The sequence below is a fragment of the Scardinius erythrophthalmus genome (genome assembly GCF_964197995.2).
Source record: "Scardinius erythrophthalmus genome assembly, chromosome: 1".
Taxonomy (NCBI): Eukaryota; Metazoa; Chordata; class Actinopteri; order Cypriniformes; family Leuciscidae; genus Scardinius; species Scardinius erythrophthalmus.
The window spans coordinates 27226131-27246841 of NC_138221.1; the positions used below are offsets into that span (position 1 = coordinate 27226131).

The 20711-nt window shown below is 36.7% G+C and overlaps 1 protein-coding gene across 1 annotated transcript; it reads left to right on the plus strand.

Annotated features, from left to right (window-relative positions):
• Window positions 1-18798: 18798 nt before the first annotated feature.
• On the plus strand, window positions 18799-20177 carry LOC308695577 (interferon-inducible GTPase 5-like; the record flags this gene model as incomplete). The annotated part of the gene is made up of 2 exons (XM_081373762.1): window positions 18799-19366; window positions 19549-20177. The coding sequence occupies 2 exons, from the start codon at window positions 18799-18801 to the stop codon at window positions 20175-20177; spliced, it is 1197 nt and encodes a 398-aa protein (XP_081229888.1).
• Between the last annotated feature and the right edge of the window lie 534 nt (window positions 20178-20711).

Genomic DNA, 20711 nt, shown 5'->3' on the forward strand with positions numbered 1-20711 from the left:
CTAAAAAATAAATGTCAACCGTGTTATAAAAAAGACTTGGCAACTGTTGTAAAAAATATTTTTAAAAAAACTAACATACTCAAAATTGAATACATTTATAAAAGTACACTGTAAAAAATAAAATCGTAAAAAAAAAAAAAAAAAAAAAAACAGTCAATTATGTCAGCTACGGCTGCCAAACAAAACCTGTAAAATTAAAGTAAAATATCCTAATTTAAATAAAGTGAAAAAAACTTTCTGTTTTCCCAAAAAAAAAACACTGTTATTTTACAGCTATTTCCTGAATTATTACGATGAAACAACTTCACTGCAAAAAAAAACAAAACATAAAAAATGGTCAAATGACTGTCAGCAATGGCTGCCATACAGAAATCGTAAAAAGAATGTAAAATATCCTAATTTAAATAAAGTGCATAAGATTTTACTGAAATCTTCATTCAAATTTTTTAACAAAAACAGATATTTATTAACAAACACGTTCACTGTAAAAAGTGAATCTCTTGCAGTTAATTACATGCATAAATGATTGTAACTATGTCACTGCATCAGCAACTACACAGTCATTGCCTTTTAAATAAAGCAATATGCAACAAATCATCAGTGTTTCTCTGCTCATCCTGGACTGAAGCACCGGCTCTACTCTAAAACACAATGGTGACACACGAAACAGACCATACAGAAAACCTTTAAATCCCAACAGAATATTAAGCCGGGTGCACACTGTGCGATTTTGGCCACGATTTGGCTGTCTGAGACTAATTTTGCAAATCCTAAAAGAATCATCTGATCCTAGACTAAAATCTGAAGTCTTTGATTGTTAGTTTGACATGTTCACCGACAGGCGATTAATGTCTGTTGCGATAAAATTTTACCACTGACGAAATTCTGGCAGTGTCAGAAGATTTGACTCTCAGTCCTGCAGTTTGATTTCTCCTACAACAACATTGTCTTTGTTTTTCAAGACAAGCCTTGATTGGCTGACATGTGGCATTGCTATGCAGAATTGTAAAGTCCAGGTTCAGAAAGTAAAAGTCCTCCTCAGTTTTTTGTTCCAATCACCTGGATTTGCTTATTCAGACAGGAGATATAACTAATTAGTGAAATCAGCTGACTGAGTTCATTTTTGGAATATGGCAGGACTTTTACTCTTTGACCCCTGGATTTCCCACCTCTGCCCATAGGGCTTATTATTGGACCTCAAAGGTATTAAAAGGTACATATATGTACCGTTTCTTTTAAAAGTGAAGTAAGGGATAATGTAGAGCAAGGTGGTTGTTATAGCAAATACAACCCCGGCAGGCTGATCAGGACCCCGACGCGAAGCGGAGCTTGAAGCCTGAAGGGGTTGTATTCGCTATAACAACCACCTCACTCTACATTATGCCTCTTATTACATGGCGACCTACCAAATAAATCAATAATTTGACAAAAAATATTGATTTAAAAAGGAGTTAATTGATTTAAAAACAATCGTATTTCTTCCACTAAAGAAAATAGTCTGTTCCGTCTCTACGGTTAGAATCTTGCGTGTCCATGGCAACGCTCTGTTTTTCATGGCAATACTTAGCAGTGGTCTGTTATCAAGAAGTAACAGACCGCATTCTACATTAGAATTCAACCAAGCCATGTAATAAGGTTCAATATTGTACCCTTTAGGGAACAGCCCAGTGACAAGCCATTGTACCCCTAAAGGTACAATTATGTACTTTATTTTCTGAGAGTGTATATGAGAATAAATGTTCTAGAAAATTTCATAGTATAGTGTCTGCTGTTTGCACACACTTCGTCCTGTTAGTCCTTTTACTGTATGGGTTGGTGGACTTGTTTAGCACAAATGTCAGGGCATGTTAAAACATCCCAAGGGCCCCAAAAACACCTTAGACCCCAGAGGGTTAACTAAGAGATTTTCAATCAGCAACTACACAGTCACTGCCTTTAAATAAAGCAACATTTATATTTGTTTAACACCCCAATAGCAGTTGGTTATAAATAGACAATCAGGTCTCTGACTTTCTGTTTACACTTCAGTCTGCACTGAATGCAAAAGCACATTTCTGGCATCATCTGCTATGTCATCCAGAGTAGAGCCCTGCGCGGAACTGTTTTCTTCATCCCGCTCCCGCCCGCGCCCGCCGAATTTCTGACCATTACCGCCCGCTCCCGCAACGTATGTGTTTCACTCCCGCCCGCTCCCGCAATATGTATGTCCACTCCCGCCCGCACCCGCAAAACTCTGAGAATTTATTCCCGCACAATAATAGAGATGCATTGATTTTGTGTCTTCTCCCGTCCCGCAGGAAAAAACACATATTTGTATTGCTATTATTAAAGAGATTCATGGGGTTGTTTGTTTAGTTTCCCTGGCCGGCATAGCCTACTGGACACATACACACACAGGATAATGGAGGAAATCGAGTGTGCTGTTTTTGGATGGTTTTATTTTCGTTTTTGCTGTTTTTTATTCAGGATACTCTGTCTTGCGCGTGCAATGATGACGCAGTGAATAGTGATGCTTCTCTCTGAACAATCAGCAGTCTGCCGTGTTTTCACGTCACATTTTAGTATCGCCTAAGCTCGCTCAGAACCCCGCCAGAGGGGGTACGGAAAAAAGTACCTGGAAGCAGATACAGTTACAACTTTTACACAGTGGAAAACCAAACAAAGGCGAGTCGAGCCGAGCCGAGCCGAGCCGAGGTACTGTGTAGTGGAAAAGCGCCATTATTGACATCTCCATCATGTTGCAAGGCTACCTCCCGATCCCGCAGTGTTTTTTTTAGCCGCCCATTCCCGCCCGCAGCAAAGTTCAAACCGCCCGCTCCCGCGAGATTTGCGTTGGGTCCCGCGGGACCCGGCGGGACTCAATCCCAATGCAGCCCTCTAATCCAGAGCTCTGTACAGCATTGCTGAGACTGTGCAAAAGGACATTGCTCCGGCTATCACTGAGCCAATAATGGGTATGAGACTCAAAGCATACTCAACTGATTCTTCAGCCACAACCAGAGATGCAGCGCCCAGTAAGGTTAATACCGAAGCTGCACTTATTCCAGCATGCAGTGGAGACTTCATTAAACTCTTGTAATGCTCTATGCTCTTCCCAGATCTTTTAGAGAGTTTCTGCAAGGATTCATCATCAAGACCAAAAACTCTGAAATACCTTTCAATCTCTTGAATTATAATGGCTAAATCCACATCAAAGGAAAGACCAGGAACAGGAACCGAAGCCACACAAGCAGACAGAAAGGCTACTCTTGCAATATTTTTCTCTTGAGCTTTCTTCTTTTTCTCATTAATCTCCAGCGTGATATTTGGTAATATCAGTGATATATATATATATATATATATAGTGAGCTATACTTATTGTATTTCGCCACAGGGTGTCACTGTGGCCTCGGCCCTTCGTCTTCGCTTACTCTGAGTTCGATTGCTATGTCTGAGGTAAACCACGCCCTCCTCATTACCCTAAGCAGGAAGAAATGTAGGAAGAAATAAATGAAGAAATAAATAAATGTAGAAATACATAAATGTAGAAATAAATAAAAATAGAAATAAATAAATGTAGAAATAAATAAAATAATAAATAAATAAATATGGAAAAAATAAATATATACATAAATAAGGAAATAAATGTATAAATAATTATTTATTTTCGTTTTTTTTTTCTATGTATATTTATTGATATATTTTATTTATTTATTTTCTTTTTTACATTTATTTGTATATTTATTTATGTATTTATTTATTTTTAATATTGGCAGCTTTGGAATTACATAATATTGACGTCAAAGTGTCAATGTCAATTTGATGTCAAGATTTTGACCTCTGCTGATGTCATTTTGCCAAACAAAAAGGTGAAATGCATGGCCGTACACTTATTACCAGCTTCACTTAAAACTAACCAGATTTACTTTATTTAATTTCAATTTTAATGAAATCATTTAAATGTTGCATTTTAAAGTCACCATGATGGTGGTTAGCGTTTGCTTTAGTTGTGCTCTTGACCCTTGACTCTTGTTGAAGATTTTATTATTTAGAAAATAAGTAATTTAACTGTTTATTTGTACACTATTATTTCCTTGTCTGTGGGTGACTTTGGCTGACTTTGGAACCTGAGAGCACAAGGTGTTGTTACAGCAGAAAATTCTATTTCAGTAAAGTCACATGGTACAAACTATTTCTCAAAATACCTATAGAATGTATTACCATGTTTGGGACAAGGAGAGGGTATATACGTTTGCTGGGCAATTTTTCTGGAGGGTCTTTTCTGCAGAGGGACACTCGGCTTTGTTTTGTTAATAAAGTCTAATTTTTCTGATATCAAATATCTTTGAAGTCATTCCCCTGAAAATAATTAAACCACAACACTCTTTAACATGAAATTTCCACTGACTGCTATAATTTTGTGTTTATAAAGCACATTTGTTGTAGCTAAAAAAGCCTTTATTATAAAGTATTATAATAGAATCCATAAAATTTTACAGCACGAGAGCAATGTTGTTTATCAAATAATAGGGGAGCGCAGGGCACAACCTAACGCGGGGCTAGTTTTAACGCGTTTGTTTTAAATACTTCCGCACATGCTTGGATGACGAAACTTTATGTATTTACTAGTTGCCATATCAACACTATATAGAAAAAAAAAATCCGCTAAAATAATAATTTTTTTGGAAGATATCCATAGACATTTATTAAACCATAGCAAAAGTAAATTTCTTACTTAAGTTAATTTTTCATCTCTATTTTTTTGTGTTTATTTAAAATAAGACAAATCTGATATTATTTTAATCTCCAAGATGTTATTTAACAGTTGAGATAGTTATTTAATGCTTCGCTAAATAGCAGAAGACACTAGCCAGGTTTAAATCCCAGTTGTGCAGGCGGGCATGTTGTAACACTGCGTTACAATGTGCCCCTATTAGAAATATGCTATTCTATTCTATACTTTTATTATTTTTATTGAGAAAAGGTGAATAAAGACTGAGAGTCAATGTTCAGAAATGACTAATTATTTATTTGTTTTGAACTATGTTGTATAGCTGTGTTTTCATGTGTTCGTAGTCCAAACTCAAAAATGAGTTTATATTTAATTATTAAAAATTGCCATTATTTTATATGAAAAAGTTTTTTAATTGTATTTTATTTAGAAAATATTTTAGTTTGTTTTGTATTTTTTTATTTATTAGATCAGATAACATTTTAAGCTGTCATATGGTCATGTTATGCCCCTCGACATGTTACAATGTACCCCACCTATGGGGCATGTTGTCACATTTCACTTTCATTCTTTCGGGGTATATCAAGAAAAAAGTATATACTGTATTAATAAAACAAAAACACATAATTGTAGTAGACATGTGGGAAATTAATGTGGGAAAAAATAAATACTCTGAACCATAAGTAGATTTACACAAACTGAGAAAGTCAAAAAGCGTTACTTTGTGCCCCGCTCTCCCCTATAAATGATTCTAAAACCATTTAATGCATTAAACCCTTTTCTCTACATTATTATCTAGCCATCAAGAATCAGAATTTTAATAACTATTTAGTGCACAAAAACCATTAATCTATGGCATTACTTAGACGCACACAGACATCAAGAAACAGCATATGAATCTCAACAATGGTGACAATTAGGGCTGGGCGATTTTTTTTGCGCATCTCGTCAGTAAATCCGGTTCCTTGATTAGTAGTAAATCACCATCACCTGCTTTCAGATGGAGCGGCATTTACTACACAGAGCCGTAGTTAACTGACAAGCTAAGCCATATCGCATTAATATCGCGGACGTATCGCCAGCAATACGCCAGCGTATCGGTAACTTATAATTTGTGATTTTCTCCTTCAGTGATTCTGCTTGTTAACATCAGGTGTCTTCAATAATGTTCAATCATCACTAAATTAATCACTTAATTATCTCATTAACTTCAACACTCTTGAGTGTGGACTCATATACACTCCCAGGAGTGTTAATTTAACACTGGAGTTTTTGCTGTGTACAAAGACCCGTAGTTAACTGACAAGCTGAGCCATATCGCATTAATTATCGCTGGCGATACGTCCGCGATATTAATGCGATATGGCTCAGCTTGTCAGTTAACTACGGCTTTTTGTAGTAAATGCCGCTCCATCTGAAAGCAGGTGATGGTGATTTACTACTAATCAAGGAACCGGCTTTACTGACGAGATGTGCATAACAATGTGATGCGATATATCGCCCAGCCCTAATTTCATTAAACTGGAAATTAAATAAAGTAAATCTGGTTAGTTTAAGTGAAGCTGGTAATTAGTGTACGGCCATGCATTTCACCTTTTTATTTGGCAAAATGACATCAGCAGAGTTCAAAATCTTGACATCAAATTGACATTGACACTTTAACGTCAATATGACTTTCATTTTTGACCTATTTCTTGACGTAATTTTCACATCAATGTGATGTCATATTGATGTTAAAATGACATCAAATGCCCACTGGGAACATTGAATTGCTTACAAAGTCTGTAATTTTCCTGGAGAGATTATTACATTTCAGATTTGTTTTATTTCTGTTTACTATTTTGTTAAGTACAATATAATTGAATGAGTAGTGTTTACTGTAACACTGAGAGGAGCAGAGCTAAGAACTGCTCTGTGGGTGGAGCTTTAAACAACATTACGACTTACTCTTGTCTCTCTTTCACTGCTCTGTGTGTGCAGGAATATAAAGTCTGATATCATCCACGTTCCGAGCGTGTGTGCTGATGAAGGGTGGGCCAAACTGGCTCAGATAAAAAGCGAAGGTCACACATTCACATAACTTGTTGCTCACACAGCAAAAACTGGGAGTTTATTTGACTCCACACTCAAGAGTGTTAAAGTGTTCAAATATGAGTGTTAAGTTAACAATGAAAAGATAATTAAAGGTGCATTGTGTAATATTTAGGAGGATCTGTTGACAGAAATGCAATATCATATACTGCACATAACTATGTTTTCAGGGGCGTATAAAGAGCTTACATAACGAACCGCTATGTTTACTTTAGAATTAGCCATTTCTATCTACACACACCGTGGGTATCATTTTGAGCCACCACGTTTCAATAGTAGCCCTAAATGGACAAACTGCTCTACAGAGCGCGTTTCGTCATATAATTCATAATTCCAGAAATTATTGGATGAAACACAATAAAAAAGTGTAATAATGCATAAAACCATGTTAAGCGCTTTCGCGTTTTCAAATATCATTATAATTTGCCTATAACCATGAGACATAAAACAACATAAATCATACATTCTGCCTAACCATGAAGAATCTTTAAACTCTGTTTTGGGAATTTTTCAATAGAACTAACATTCCCAGAATGTCCCATAAAAAAAAAAAAACAAGTTTAATTAACTGTCACCGTCGAGACGCTTCTTGTCCATCTTGCGATTGTCATAAAACTGCGTGACGTTATAGTTTAAACAGGATTGGCGCGAAATGCGCACTATGCACATTCATTGTACATGTATGTGGTTTATTTTAAAGGTAAACTATCTTTGTAGTGTTAAGAGACGGACAGGTGTATGGGATATACGGCGATTGCGTTAGAGAAAATGGTTGCATATAATGCATTAGAGAAGAGAGTATTTTCAGCTTGACACTATAAATCGCTGTTTTTCTGCACTAAACAAGGGAATTTTGCCAAGATATTTTCAGAGATAAGAGAAAAGATGTTATAGAATAATAATTTAATGGAAAAAAAATTTGACAAAAAAACTGACATTCAAACTATTTGGTAATTTACTGAAAACGGCCCAACGCGACATCCGACGGGTTTTCCCAGATCGCATCACATATATTTAAAATATTTGTCTAACAGGTAGGAAATCTACAGAAATCTAATAATTATCAAACAGTTTGCACCACATACATTTTAAATTATATATAGATTAATCCTTATTAAAGTTACAAAAGTTCTTTAGTCAAGAACAGTGAGTGTTTTTCTCTGTTACACAGCAAAATCCCCAGTGTTAAATTAACACTCCTCAGTGTACATATGTGTCCACACTACAGGGTGTTAAAATGAACACTGAAGAAGTGTTGAAGTTAATGAAATAATTAAGTGATTAATTAAGTGATGATTGGCCATTAGTGGTGACCCCTGATGTTAATAAGTAGAATTAATGAAGGAACGAGAAACAAGAAGAACAGAAAAAAGAGAAACACAATAACTACTGAGTTTGAGCCATTATTGCACTTATTATTTTAGTTTGACTTTATTTCTGTCATACATCTACACACGGTCTTATTTAACCCTCTGGGGTCTGAGGGGTTTTCTGGCTCTGGAGGTGTTCTGACATGCTCTGACATTTGTGCTTTTTTCTGTTACTTGTGACATTTTCATGGCTAAAGTCTGATTACACTGTATTCAGCTAGGGCTGGGCGATATATCGCACGATATTGTTATGTGCATCTCGTCAGTAAAGCCGGTTCCTTGATTAGTAGTAAATCACCATCACCTGCTTTCAGATGGAGCGGCATTTACTACAAAGAGCCGTAGTTAACTGACAAGCTGAGCCATATCGCATTAAAATCGCGGACGTATCGCCAGCGATAATTAATGCGATATGGCTCAGCTTGTCAGTTAACTACGGCTCTTTGTACACAGCAAAAACTCCAGTGTTAAATTAACACTCCTGGGAGTGTATATGAGTCCACACTCAAGAGTGTTGAAGTTAATGAGATAATTAAGTGATCAATTTAGTGATGATTGAGCATTATTGAAGACACCTGATGTTAACAAGCAGAATCACTGAAGGAGAAAATCTCAAATTGTAAGCCACCGTTATGGCGATCAGTCTTTGCTTTAGTTGGACTCTTGACCCTTATATTATTAACTTTAGATTTTGTTTGTCTGCTGTTATTGATTTATAACAGTCTAATGAACAAAGAAAAGTGTGATCTGATAGTGTTGGTTATGTTTTGACATAATCATGCTATGATCTGAAAAATGAAACTTATTGAGATAGTGTGGTTTAACTTGTTCGCAGCAGCTTTGTGATTCTACAGCATGTGATTATCAGTATTTTTCATATAGTCAAAAATATTTAATAAACATTGTTCTGATCAAAACACTTTCAATTGAATATATTTAGAAACACAGACATCAATAATCAGCCTGTGAATCTCAACAATGGTGACAATAATAAAGCATGTTGCAGTGGCTGCCACCAATCACAACTCATTAATGGCTCCCATCATGCATTGCGGTATGAATAAATTATGATCAGAATAGTCTATGTAATTTACTTTCCCTAATTTAATATTCTGCTCGTCACCATTGTTGAGATGCATAGACTGAATCTTGATGTCTGTGTGTGCCTAAATGAACGATTTTTTTTTAAACAACTTTTAAGAAATCATTTATATTATATCTAAAATTCTGGATATTTATACAAAATCACAGTTATGCTGTAATCAACAACATAAATCAAAAACATAGTTCAAATGATGATTGTCATAATATAACCAACACCATCAGATCACTTTTTTTCTTTGTGCAACTGGCGGTCATAACTCAGATACAGCAGCCAAACAAAATCTAAAGTTAATAATATAAGGATCAAGAGCCCAACTAAAGCAAACAATGATCGCCATAACGGTGGCTTACAATTTGAGATTTTCTCCTTCAGTGATTCTGCTTGTTAAGATTAGGTGTCTTCAATAATGCTCAATCATCACTCAATTAATCACTTAATTATCTCATTAACTTCAACACTCTTGAGTGTGGACTCATACACTCCCAGGAGTGTTAATTTAACGCCTGGTTCACACCGGACGCCGAAGCGACGCGGAACGGAAAATCATGCGCGGTCCGGCGCCTGCCTGTTCACACCAGACGCGTATTCTCCGCGGCGGTCGACAAGCGCTTCTGCTCAGTTGTTGTTTATTCAGAGCTATTTTTTACATCATGGATAAGTAAATAACCTCATAACATGAATACACCATGTTTCTGTAACCAATAAGTTTGTACACTTCTTTTATTAATCCGTTGTCGAGACACACACGCAGCCAGAGAGAAAATATGGTAGACAGTAGTAGTGTAGATATACCGTTGAAATATACATCCTCTCTTCAAATTTATTAAATCTATTTTGTTGTGTTTTTTCTTTGTTTGTTTTCATCTTTCTAGTCTGTTTAGATACACAAATGATCGCATTTGTCACTCACGGTATTTTAATTTGAAAATTGCTTATATTTTGACAATTGACCGGATGTCTCGTGTTTCTTGGCGTGACTTCCTGCCGGAATGGACGCGAATCACTCGCGGTCGTGCAAAAAATAGACCAGACGCCGAAACTGGCGCTTCACGGCGCGGGCGGGCCGCGGCTCGCCGCAGCGCTCCGCGTCTGGTGTGAACGACACCATAGGTTAACATGGGCGCCGAAAGGAAGCGGCCTCCGTTCCGCGCCGCTTCCGCGTCGCTTCGGCGTCTAGTGTGAATCAGGCGTAACACTGGAGTTTTTGCTGTGTACAAAGAGCCGTAGTTAACTGACAAGCTGAGCCATATCGCATTAATTATCGCTGGCGATACGTCCGCGATATTAATGCGATATGGCTCAGCTTGTCAGTTAACTACGGCTCTTTGTAGTAAATGCCGCTCCATCTGAAAGCAGGTGATGGTGATTTACTACTAATCAAGGAACCGGCTTTACTGACGAGATTCACATAACAATGTGATGCGATATATTGCCCAGCCCTATCAAAACATATTGTGAGCAGGTCATCTTTTCTCTTGCAGTAACAAATGTGCTTTATAAACACAATGTCGGAACAGTCAGAGAAAACCTAATATTAAAAAATGAAAAGGGTCAAGAGCCCAACTAAAGCAAATAATGATCACCACCATAATGGTGACTTGACACGAAACTTTCCTTAAAACATTACTATCTAAACTTCTGTTGAATCTCAAGACCTTTTGTAGATGTATGACAGAAATAAAGTCAAACTGGTAAAAGAAGTGCAACAACGTGTAATGACTCGAAGTCAGTTGTAGTTCTTGTGTTTCTCTTTTTTCTGTTATTGTTTTTTTTCTTTCCGTCAAGGATTCTGCTTATTAACATCAGGTGTCACCACTAATGGCCAATCATCACTTAATTAATCACTTAATTATCTCATTAACTTCAACACTGCTTCAGTGTTCATTTTAACACCCTGTAGTGTGGACACATGTACACTGAGGAGTGTTAATTTAACACTGGGGATTTTGCTGTGTACGTTTGTTTTTTGATTAACTTTACTGATAGACAGTTTTATTGGCTGCTGTCCCTTTAAAACCAGCCGCGGCTGACAGACGCGGATCTCACACATCTCATTCTCTCACAACTCTTTGCCTTCATTTAAGTCTTTATTTCACTAATTTAAGACTGCTCAGTCTGCTCTTATGAGGATACTCGACAAAACGGACATTTAGGCATAATTGCGTGTGTTAGTGTTCGTTCAACTTCAAGCCAAAAGAGAACTCGATCATTTTGTCTTGGCTTGAATGGTTTAAAATCATTTGTATGAATAAAAGTGCATCATATAATGTAACACCAGCCAAAGGATGACAGAAAAAACGGATGCTGCGTTAATTGCGTTAAAGTCCAACTGAAATCAAAATTGACCCTATTTACTTTGTTAGAACATATTACTAGTCTTGTGGTGAACAATTAATCTGTGCAAGTTTATACACAGAAAAGAATTGTTTGCCATCGTAATCTTTAATCAAAGTCTGAAAAGTTACTTCCGGTCTGGAATGGCGTTCCTTCTCTGATGACGTAGGTTTGACGGCTTGTGTTGGGAAACGCTTAACCACTCCCCTCAAACCGTTAGTCTGTTATGAGCGAGAGATGGAGAGGAGGAGCGCTAGAGTAAAACCCTGCCCTCTATTCAATATTCCCTTTCACTGGGAAATACGTCACAACACTGGAGAAAAGTTGTTTGCAACTTCCGGTTCACGCGGACTTTAAATAGTTACCTCTCAAGTCTTTTCCTCCCATGCTTGTTCATTTTCCCGCAGCCGCGTCTACTTCCTGCGCAGATGTCAACAGCGCAACTGGGTTGTATGGTTGCCAGGTTGAGCTCACAAATGGGGTGAAATTTGTATGATGTGTTGATTGTGTGAGTAGGGTGCGTTTCATACAAGATCTGGTGACTGGACAACCTTGGAATGATGTGATTCATATAACGAGGTTTGGGCCATACAAATGACGGGAGTTTCATGGGAGAAATAACAAAATGGGAGGGGGTCGGGAGATGGGTGTGACATACGCGCAACACCCAGGGAAAACTGGAGTGTTTACAGGTATGCCCAAAACGGTTCCACACAGTGCCTATAATGTGTGGTTCCTCAGAGAACCGCCCCTACAACCATAAAGGGTGCCTAGAGGATCTACAGACGGTTCTGCTGGTGTGGCAACGAATCCCAAAAGGTTCCTCCAGGTACCTTTTATTTTTACAGTGTATATTGTCAAGCATTTGATGAATTTTTCATAATGTTGACAGAAAATATTCTTTGTACCTCGTTTAAATATTAAAGCTCACTAAATTTCATGAGTATCTTGAGACAACTCAAGATCAAGACTTGTGTCTAAGACAGGTAACATGAGGCAGGGTGAAAGCTAAATCACAGGAGCTGATGTGAAAAAACAATCAGCAGATGTTTTCTTTTTCTGATGTTAATATCAAGACACAAGGTTCAAGTCACAAGAACCTCCCTGCCCTCAGATCCTCCACTATGGTCATTTCTTGAAAGTCATGTGATTTATTAGAAAGAGAGAGCGGTCACTGATATCTGCATAACACACAGGCTGACATGCATCTTGCGTAACTCAAGAATAATTATTTAAGCCCACAATGTAGTGGGAAAATAATTCAAGAACAAGACACATCTCTTAATATCTGGCAGAAGAAGACTCTCTGTTGAAACACAGAATACTCAGGTTTGACTTTTTATTACATTTATTTATTATTTCACTTTATTTATTATTTTCATTCACCATTTTTTTTTTTTAAAACAGAGTTTAAAGATTCTTCATGGTTAGGCAGAATGTATGATTTATGTTGTTTTATGTCTCATGGTTATAGGCAAATTATAGTGATATTTTAAACCGTGAAACCGCTTAACATGGTTTTATGCATTATGACACTTTAATGTGTTTCATCCAATAATTTCTGGAATTATGAATTATGTGATGAAACGTGCTCGGTAGAGCAGTTTGTCCATTTAGGGCTACTATTGAAACTTGGTGGCTCAAAATTATTATTTTAAATAAGGGGACCCACGGTGTGTGTAGATAGAAATGCCTCATTCTAAGGTAAAAAAAAAACAAAACAAAAAAAAAAACATAACGGTTCATTATGATGTAAGGTCTTTATACGCCTCCGAAAACATAGTTATGTACAGTATATGATATTGCATTTCTGTCAACAGATCCTCCTAAATATTACACAGTGCACCTTTAATTATCTTATTTACTTTAACACTTTTCAGTGTTATTTAACACTCATATTTTAACACTTTAACACTCTTGAGTCTGGAGCCATATAAACTCCCAGGAGAGTTAATTTAACACTGGAGGTTTTGCTGTGTATGTTTATTCCACCCATAAACTCGGTCAGCTGATTTCACTAATTAGTTATCTCTCCTGTCTGAATTAGCAAATCCAGGTGATTGGAACAGAATACTGAGGAGGACTTTTACTTTCTGAACCTGGACTTTACACCTCTGCATAGCAATGCCACATGTCAGCCAAGAGCAAAGAAATAAACCAGAACTGGACCTTATCGTAGCCACAAAATAGTCATTTCAGCCACAGTCTTAGATGAAATCAACTGAAGAGAAAAGAAGACATTAAATCTGTGAAGATCTCAGCAGAGGAGGATTAAACAACTCCACAAACAGCATTACCAGCTTCACTTATTACTAACCAGACTGACTTTATTTCTGTCAGACGTCTACAAAAGTTTAACTCTAATCATGTGTTTCATGTGAAGTCACCTTAACAGTGATTAGTGCTTCCATTAGTTGGGCTCTTAACTCTTATTATATCTTGTGTCTTTTTTGGCTGTCGTGACAGTGTCAAACACATTTGCAGCAGCAAAGAAAGCTAAAGTGAAATGAGTTCAGGTGCTGATGGTTACCTGTTGATGGATTTATAATCTTCATGAAACAGACTGATTCACGGGATGAGGTATTTTATAATCGAACAATTATGTTGTTCCACTAATATATTAACATTACAAACGCTGTGTTACTGCAGCATGAGATCCAGCAATATAACAAACGGTTTAAACCTTTAAACAAACATGAAATAAAAAAAATAAAAAACTGGCCTATGCTGACACACACAGATATAAACAATCAGCGTATTGTTGATGTCTGTGTGTGTCATATACAACAATCAGCTGATTGTTGATGTCTGTGTGTGTCATATTAAACTGACTTTTTCGTGTTCGTGTTTGTTAAAGTCTTCTATCTTATTGTTATAATATTGCTGGATCACATGCTGCAGTAACACAGGGTTTGTGTTGTGATATTAATGTGACAACATAATTGTTAGATTAAAATACCTCAGTGAATCAGTCTATTTCATGATGATTATAAATCAATCAACAGGTAACCATCATCACCTGAACTCATTTCACTTTAGCTTTCTTTGCTGCTACAAATGTGTTTGACAAACACACTGTCACAGCAGCCAAAACAACAACAATAGATATATTAAGAGTTAAGAGCCCAACTAATGGAAATACTAATCACTGTTATGGTGACTTCAAATGAAACACATTAGAGTTAAACCTCTGTTAATTCTCAATAAAACTTTTGTAGACGTCTGACAGAAATAAAGTCAGTCTGGTTAGTAATAAGTGAAGCTGGTAATGCTGTTTGTGGAGTTGTTTAATCCTCCTCTGCTGAGATCTTCACAGATTTAATGTCTGCTTTTCTCTTCAGTTGATTTCATCTAAGACTGTGGCTGAAATTACTATTTTGTGGCTACGATAAGGTCCAGTTCTGGTTTATTTCTTTGCTCTTGGCTGACATGTGGCATTGCTATGCAGAGGTGTAAAGTCCAGGTTCAGAAAGTAAAAGTCCTCCTCAGTATTTTGTTCCAATCACCTGGATTTGCTAATTCAGACAGGAGAGAGAACTAATTGTGACCTGATCCAGCAAAATGAGTCACAGTGACCCAAATTTCAAAATTGAGATTTTGGTATTAATGGAAAGAGGAGACCATAAGCTTTCAAATGATATCCTAGTCAAAGTCATACCTTGAATGGTTGTAAAGATATATACATTTGAAATATGGTCGTCTGCCCTCTTTTTCCAACTGAAAACCTGAGAAAATCGCTTTTAAAGTTTTTTGCCCGTTTTTTGTTGATATCTTTCAAAATCCATTGCATTTAAAGGGATGAACTATTTATTGTACAGCTTAATTTGACCAAAGACATTAATATATGCTATTATGCCATGCTGAAGCTCAAATTATTTTAAAGTTTTTATTTGAATACATAATTTCAAAGGCACTTTTACAAACATTTACTAAAATCAGAAAGATTGAACAGAGGTGCTACAGTTTTCCTTGAGAGAGGGTGTGTGTGTGTGTGTGTGTGTGTGTGAGAGAGAGAGAGAGAGAGAGAGAGAGAGAGAGAGAGAGAGAGAGAGAGAGAGAGAGAGAGAGAGAGAGAGAGAGAGAGAGAGAGAAGTGAGAGAGGCAGAGAGACAAGGAAACAGAGAAAAAATAATGTTAGCCTATGCAATCATATGTTTGTGTAGGCTAGTTGACAATAACAGTGTAACATATTCAAATAAATCATTAAAATAAATATAAATCAAATAAAATAAATCAAACACATTGTAATGGATTCTCCTTGCAGATAAATACACTCACAGAATAATTGCACTCACTCACATCCATACACGATAAATACCACAGGGCTGTCACTTTCGCTGTCGCTGTCATCAGAGGATGACACGTCTCCAGATCCAAAACAATCACGCCTTAGCCACTCTTGATAACCAGCAGCTTAGGTTAGAAGCCTCCAGTGAGTTCAACGCTTTTGGCGACTTTGCTCTCTTTTGACAGCGATATTTCTCAAATTAATAATATTTAATCTTTCTGAGGAGATCTGCTAGCTTGTTTACACAGAGTGCTGCGAGTCTGACAGGAGAATGGCTGGACCAATCGCGTGCCGGTCAGTCGAAACGGGGCTTCCCATTGACAAATGATCAGCGTTTGTGTACATTTCTAAGCTTTTTGATTGGTCCTATACAACGTGAAACACCATATTTGGAGAGCAGAGACAGTTTGAGGGGATTCCCGGGAAATGCTCAGAGGTGACGAGAGGATTTGAGAAAAGCATTTCGAGCGAATTTAGTAAAACTTTGTAAACTTTAATAGTCATTTAAATACCTTTACTCAATTATCTGGACTATGAAACTTTAGGAGATTATTTTTGAATGTCTGTTCTTTGAGATTTAGCAAAAAAAAGTTTTTTTAAAAAATCTATTATTTTCATTGTTTTTCCACATAATCGGCCCATATCTTAAAATGGAACGTTGCGACTTCCGACTCATTTCGCCAGATCGGGTCACAATTAGTGAAATCAGCTGACTGAGTTTATGGGTGGAATAAACATATGGCAGGACTTCTACTCATTGGCCCCTGGATTTCCCACCTCTGTATATCGCCCAGCCCTAAGGCAAAATGACAAAGTAATTAATCAGAATACTTAGCAAAAGTTTCTCCTGCTCCAAGCTCCTACTCACACTCGCCGTCTCTGCAAGATTCGGAAGGGAATGATTCAGATTTCTCTTGGCACAGAATTTAACCTCAGGTAGTATCAATAAATCAGGATACAACATGATATTAAATGTTATTAAATGCACAACATCACTATTAAAGGTGAACTAAGTAACTTTTTTACCTTAACTGAACAGCTTCGGAGTCATTGGAATGGTTATATTACTTATTTCGGGTTGAATGGTGGTCGTTTCGCACCCCCCTGGTGCCCGTGAGTGGAAAATTCGCACTTGCAACTTTGAGACGGCGGGCCGCCGGCAGCCGCGGCAGGAAGTATCGCGTGATATCAGGTCTCGCGATGTAAACAATTGCTTTACGGCCAAAAGAAATCTGCTCAAATACTGTCATTATTGCGCTCCCTCACGCTGTCCGAACCCAAAGGAAGAAGACGTTTTAAAGAATGTCCCATCTGCTTTGATGTCGTTGATCTGCTAGCCTCTGGTGTCTGAGAATCACCAACGAGTTTTTACAACAGTGTTGTCAAATATCTATTCCGAAGCTGTGGGGGGAGCTCTAGAGAGAAACCTGTGAGCAAAAAGTGAGAATACAGCGAAGAAATCCCGAAGCTACTGAGTGCTGCTTTAAATGACCATCTCATCTGATTTGCATTTCTCTTGGATTCTTTGCTGAAACAAATATGTATCAGAGACTCACAAGTTAAAGCAGACAGAGAAAAATGAATACTAAAATTTCAAGGGTCAACTAATGCAGACACCGATCACCATAATGGTGACACCAAACTTTATTATTGTAAACAAAACATCACCATCTAAACCTCTGTTAATTCTCAATAAGAACTTTAGTATGAAATAAATAAAGCTAGTTTGTAATAAGTGAAAATGCTGAGATCTTGAGAGATCTGTTAATGTTTAAGAGTGCACACTGTGTGATTTATAATAGTCCTTTACGATTGTTGCTTGTCAGACTGTATGAACATTATCCTTGCTGTAAGCCATATCACGCTGTAAGATCTCAGTTGTCATTAATGTCAGACTGTACGACAGTCAGGACGCATTTAAAACGGTTGCATGCAAGAAAACTTGTCTGGAGTTTTACATCATCAATCGGTACGGCACATCACATGTACGGTGATGTGAGCTGCATTATACCCGAGATTGAAATTGTGGCTACAAAGAAATCTCTAACATTAATTTATTTCACGGCTTTTCTTGAAAAACGAAGACAATTTGATGATCGTTGTAGGAGAAGTCACATAGGAGGACTGTGAGTCAAATCTGTGAGTCAAAGACGGCCAAATCATGGCCAAAATCGCACAGTGTGCACCCGGCTTAATGTTCTGTTGGGATGTAAAGTGTTTCTGTATGGTGTGTTTTGTGTGTCACCATTAAAGAGTAGAGCAGATGCTTCAGTCCAGAATGAGCATAGAAACACTGATGAAATACTGCATATTGCTTTATTTAACAGGCAGTAACTGTGTAGTTGCTGATGCAGTGAGATAAAATTTTAATAATTTAAGTATTTAATTAACTGCAAGAGATTCAGTTTTTACAGTGAATGTGTTTGTTAATAAATATCTGTGTTTTTGTTAAAAAAGTTTAATGAAGATTTCAGTAAAGTTTTTTGCACTTTATTAAAATTAGGATATTTTATTCTTTTTACAGTTTATTTATTACAGTCATTTGACTGTTTTTTTGCTGTGTATTTTTATTTTTTATTTTTTTGCAGTGAAGTTGTTTCATCGTAATAATTCAGGAAATAGCTGTAAAATAACAGTGTTTTTCTGTAAAACATTTAAGGAAAAATTCTGTTAAAGTTTCTTGCACTTTATTTAAACTAGGATATTTTCCTTTAATTGTATGTTTTTTTTTTCTTTGGCAGCCGTAGCTGACAGTAATTGACTTTTTTTTAACGATTTTATTTTTTACAGTGTACTTTTATTCATTTATTTAATTTTGAGTATGTTAGTTTTTTATATATTTTTTACAACAGTTGCCAAGACTTTTATATAATACTGTTGATATATATATATTTTTTAGATGGCTTCATCTTGGACAGCAGAAAATGCACCTCTAAAGCACCTGGAAGATATTAAAGAATCCATAGATACTCAGGATCTCCCATCAGCCATAAAAACGATTACAAATTACCTTGAAAAGCAAGATCTTGAAGAACTTAACATTGGTATTACAGGGGATTCTGGTTCTGGAAAGTCCTCATTTGTCAATGCTTTCAGGGGTTTAGGAGATGAAGATGAGGGCTCTGCCAAAACTGGTGTAGTGGAGACCACTACGAAACCTGAGGTTTATCTTCACCCAAAATACAACAATGTGAAAGTCTGGGATCTTCCTGGCATTGGAACACCAAACTTCAAAGCCCACGAATACCTTAAACTGGTTAACATTCAACGCTATGATGTATTCATTATCATTGCTTCAGATCGATTTAGGGAATGCCACGCTCAGCTGGCCAAAGAGATCATAGGAATGGGAAAAAAGTTTTATTTCGTTCGTTCTAAGATTGACTCTAACATTACTGCTGAGAAGAGGAAGGCCAACTTCAACGAGAAAAATATACTTCGTTCCATCAGAGAGGACTGTGAAAAGGGTTGGTCAATGCAGTACATGGCATTACAGTGTAAACGTCAAAAACTGCAGTCACTGTTCTGTTATCTTTTATTATAACTATTTTTTCTCACATAAAAATCTATTATTATACTATAAATAATAAATATTGTTCATAAGTCTTCTATTAATGATGATATTATTCTTTTTTGCTATACTTTACAGGGCTGAGAAAGATCGATGTGAAGGATCCTGTTGTTTTCCTCATCTCTTCCTGGGAGTTGGAAAAGTATGATTTCAATCTGCTGGAGGAGAAGATAGAGACAGATCTTCCACAGCATAAGAGGGATGTGCTGCTATCAGCTTTGCCAAATATCACACTGGAGATTAATGAGAAAAAGAAGAAAGCTCAAATGAAAAATATTGCAATGGTAGCCTTTCTCTCTGCTTGTGTCGCTGTGGTTCCTATTCCTAGTCTTTCAGTTGCTGTGGATTTAGCCATTATAACAAAAGAGACAGAAAGGTATTTCAAAGTTTTTGGTCTCGATGATAAATCCTTGCAGAAACTCTGTGAAAGATCTGGGAAGAGCATAGAGCATTACAAGAGTTTAACGAAGTCTCCACTGCATGCTGGAATAAGTGCAGCTTCGGTATTAACCTTACTGGGCGCTGCATCTCTGGTTGTGGCTGAAGAATCAGTTGAGTATGCTTTGAGTCTCATACCCATTATTGGCTCAGTGATAGCCGGAGCAATGTCCTTTTGCACAGTCTCAGCAATGCTGTACAGAGCTCTGGATGACATAGCAGATGATGCCAGAAATGTGCTTTTGGATTCAGTGCAGACTGAAGTGTAAACAGAAAGTCAGAGACCTGATTGTCTATTTATAACCAACTGCTATTGGGGTGTTAAGCAATTATAAATTATTTATGATATTTACAATTACATGTGTTCATTTAGCAGCTACTTTTAATATATGCAAACAAATCATTCAAAATACAAGACTTGATGGAAAGCTATTGCTGTAAAGTAAAAGTAAAAACTCTTAGAAAAACTCTTAGTGTTTAATGTTCTGTTGGGATTTTAAGTGTTTCTGTTGTCTGAGTTTTGTGTGTCACCATTGTGTTGAAGAGTATAGCTGTGCTTCAGTTCAGGATGAGCAAAGAAACACTGATGTTATTCTTCATGTTACTTTTATTTAACAGAGAGTGATTGTGTAGTTGCTGATAAAATGACAATCTATTGGTTAATTCCCAGTTGCAAATTCATGTGTGCTGTTATTAGTTAACAGTTATATGTCTGAGATTTGTTAAATTGAGGTTTCTGTTTTAATGTTTTTGTTTAATTTGGTTCACTTTACTTTAAGATCAAAAGAAATAGTAAGTTTGCA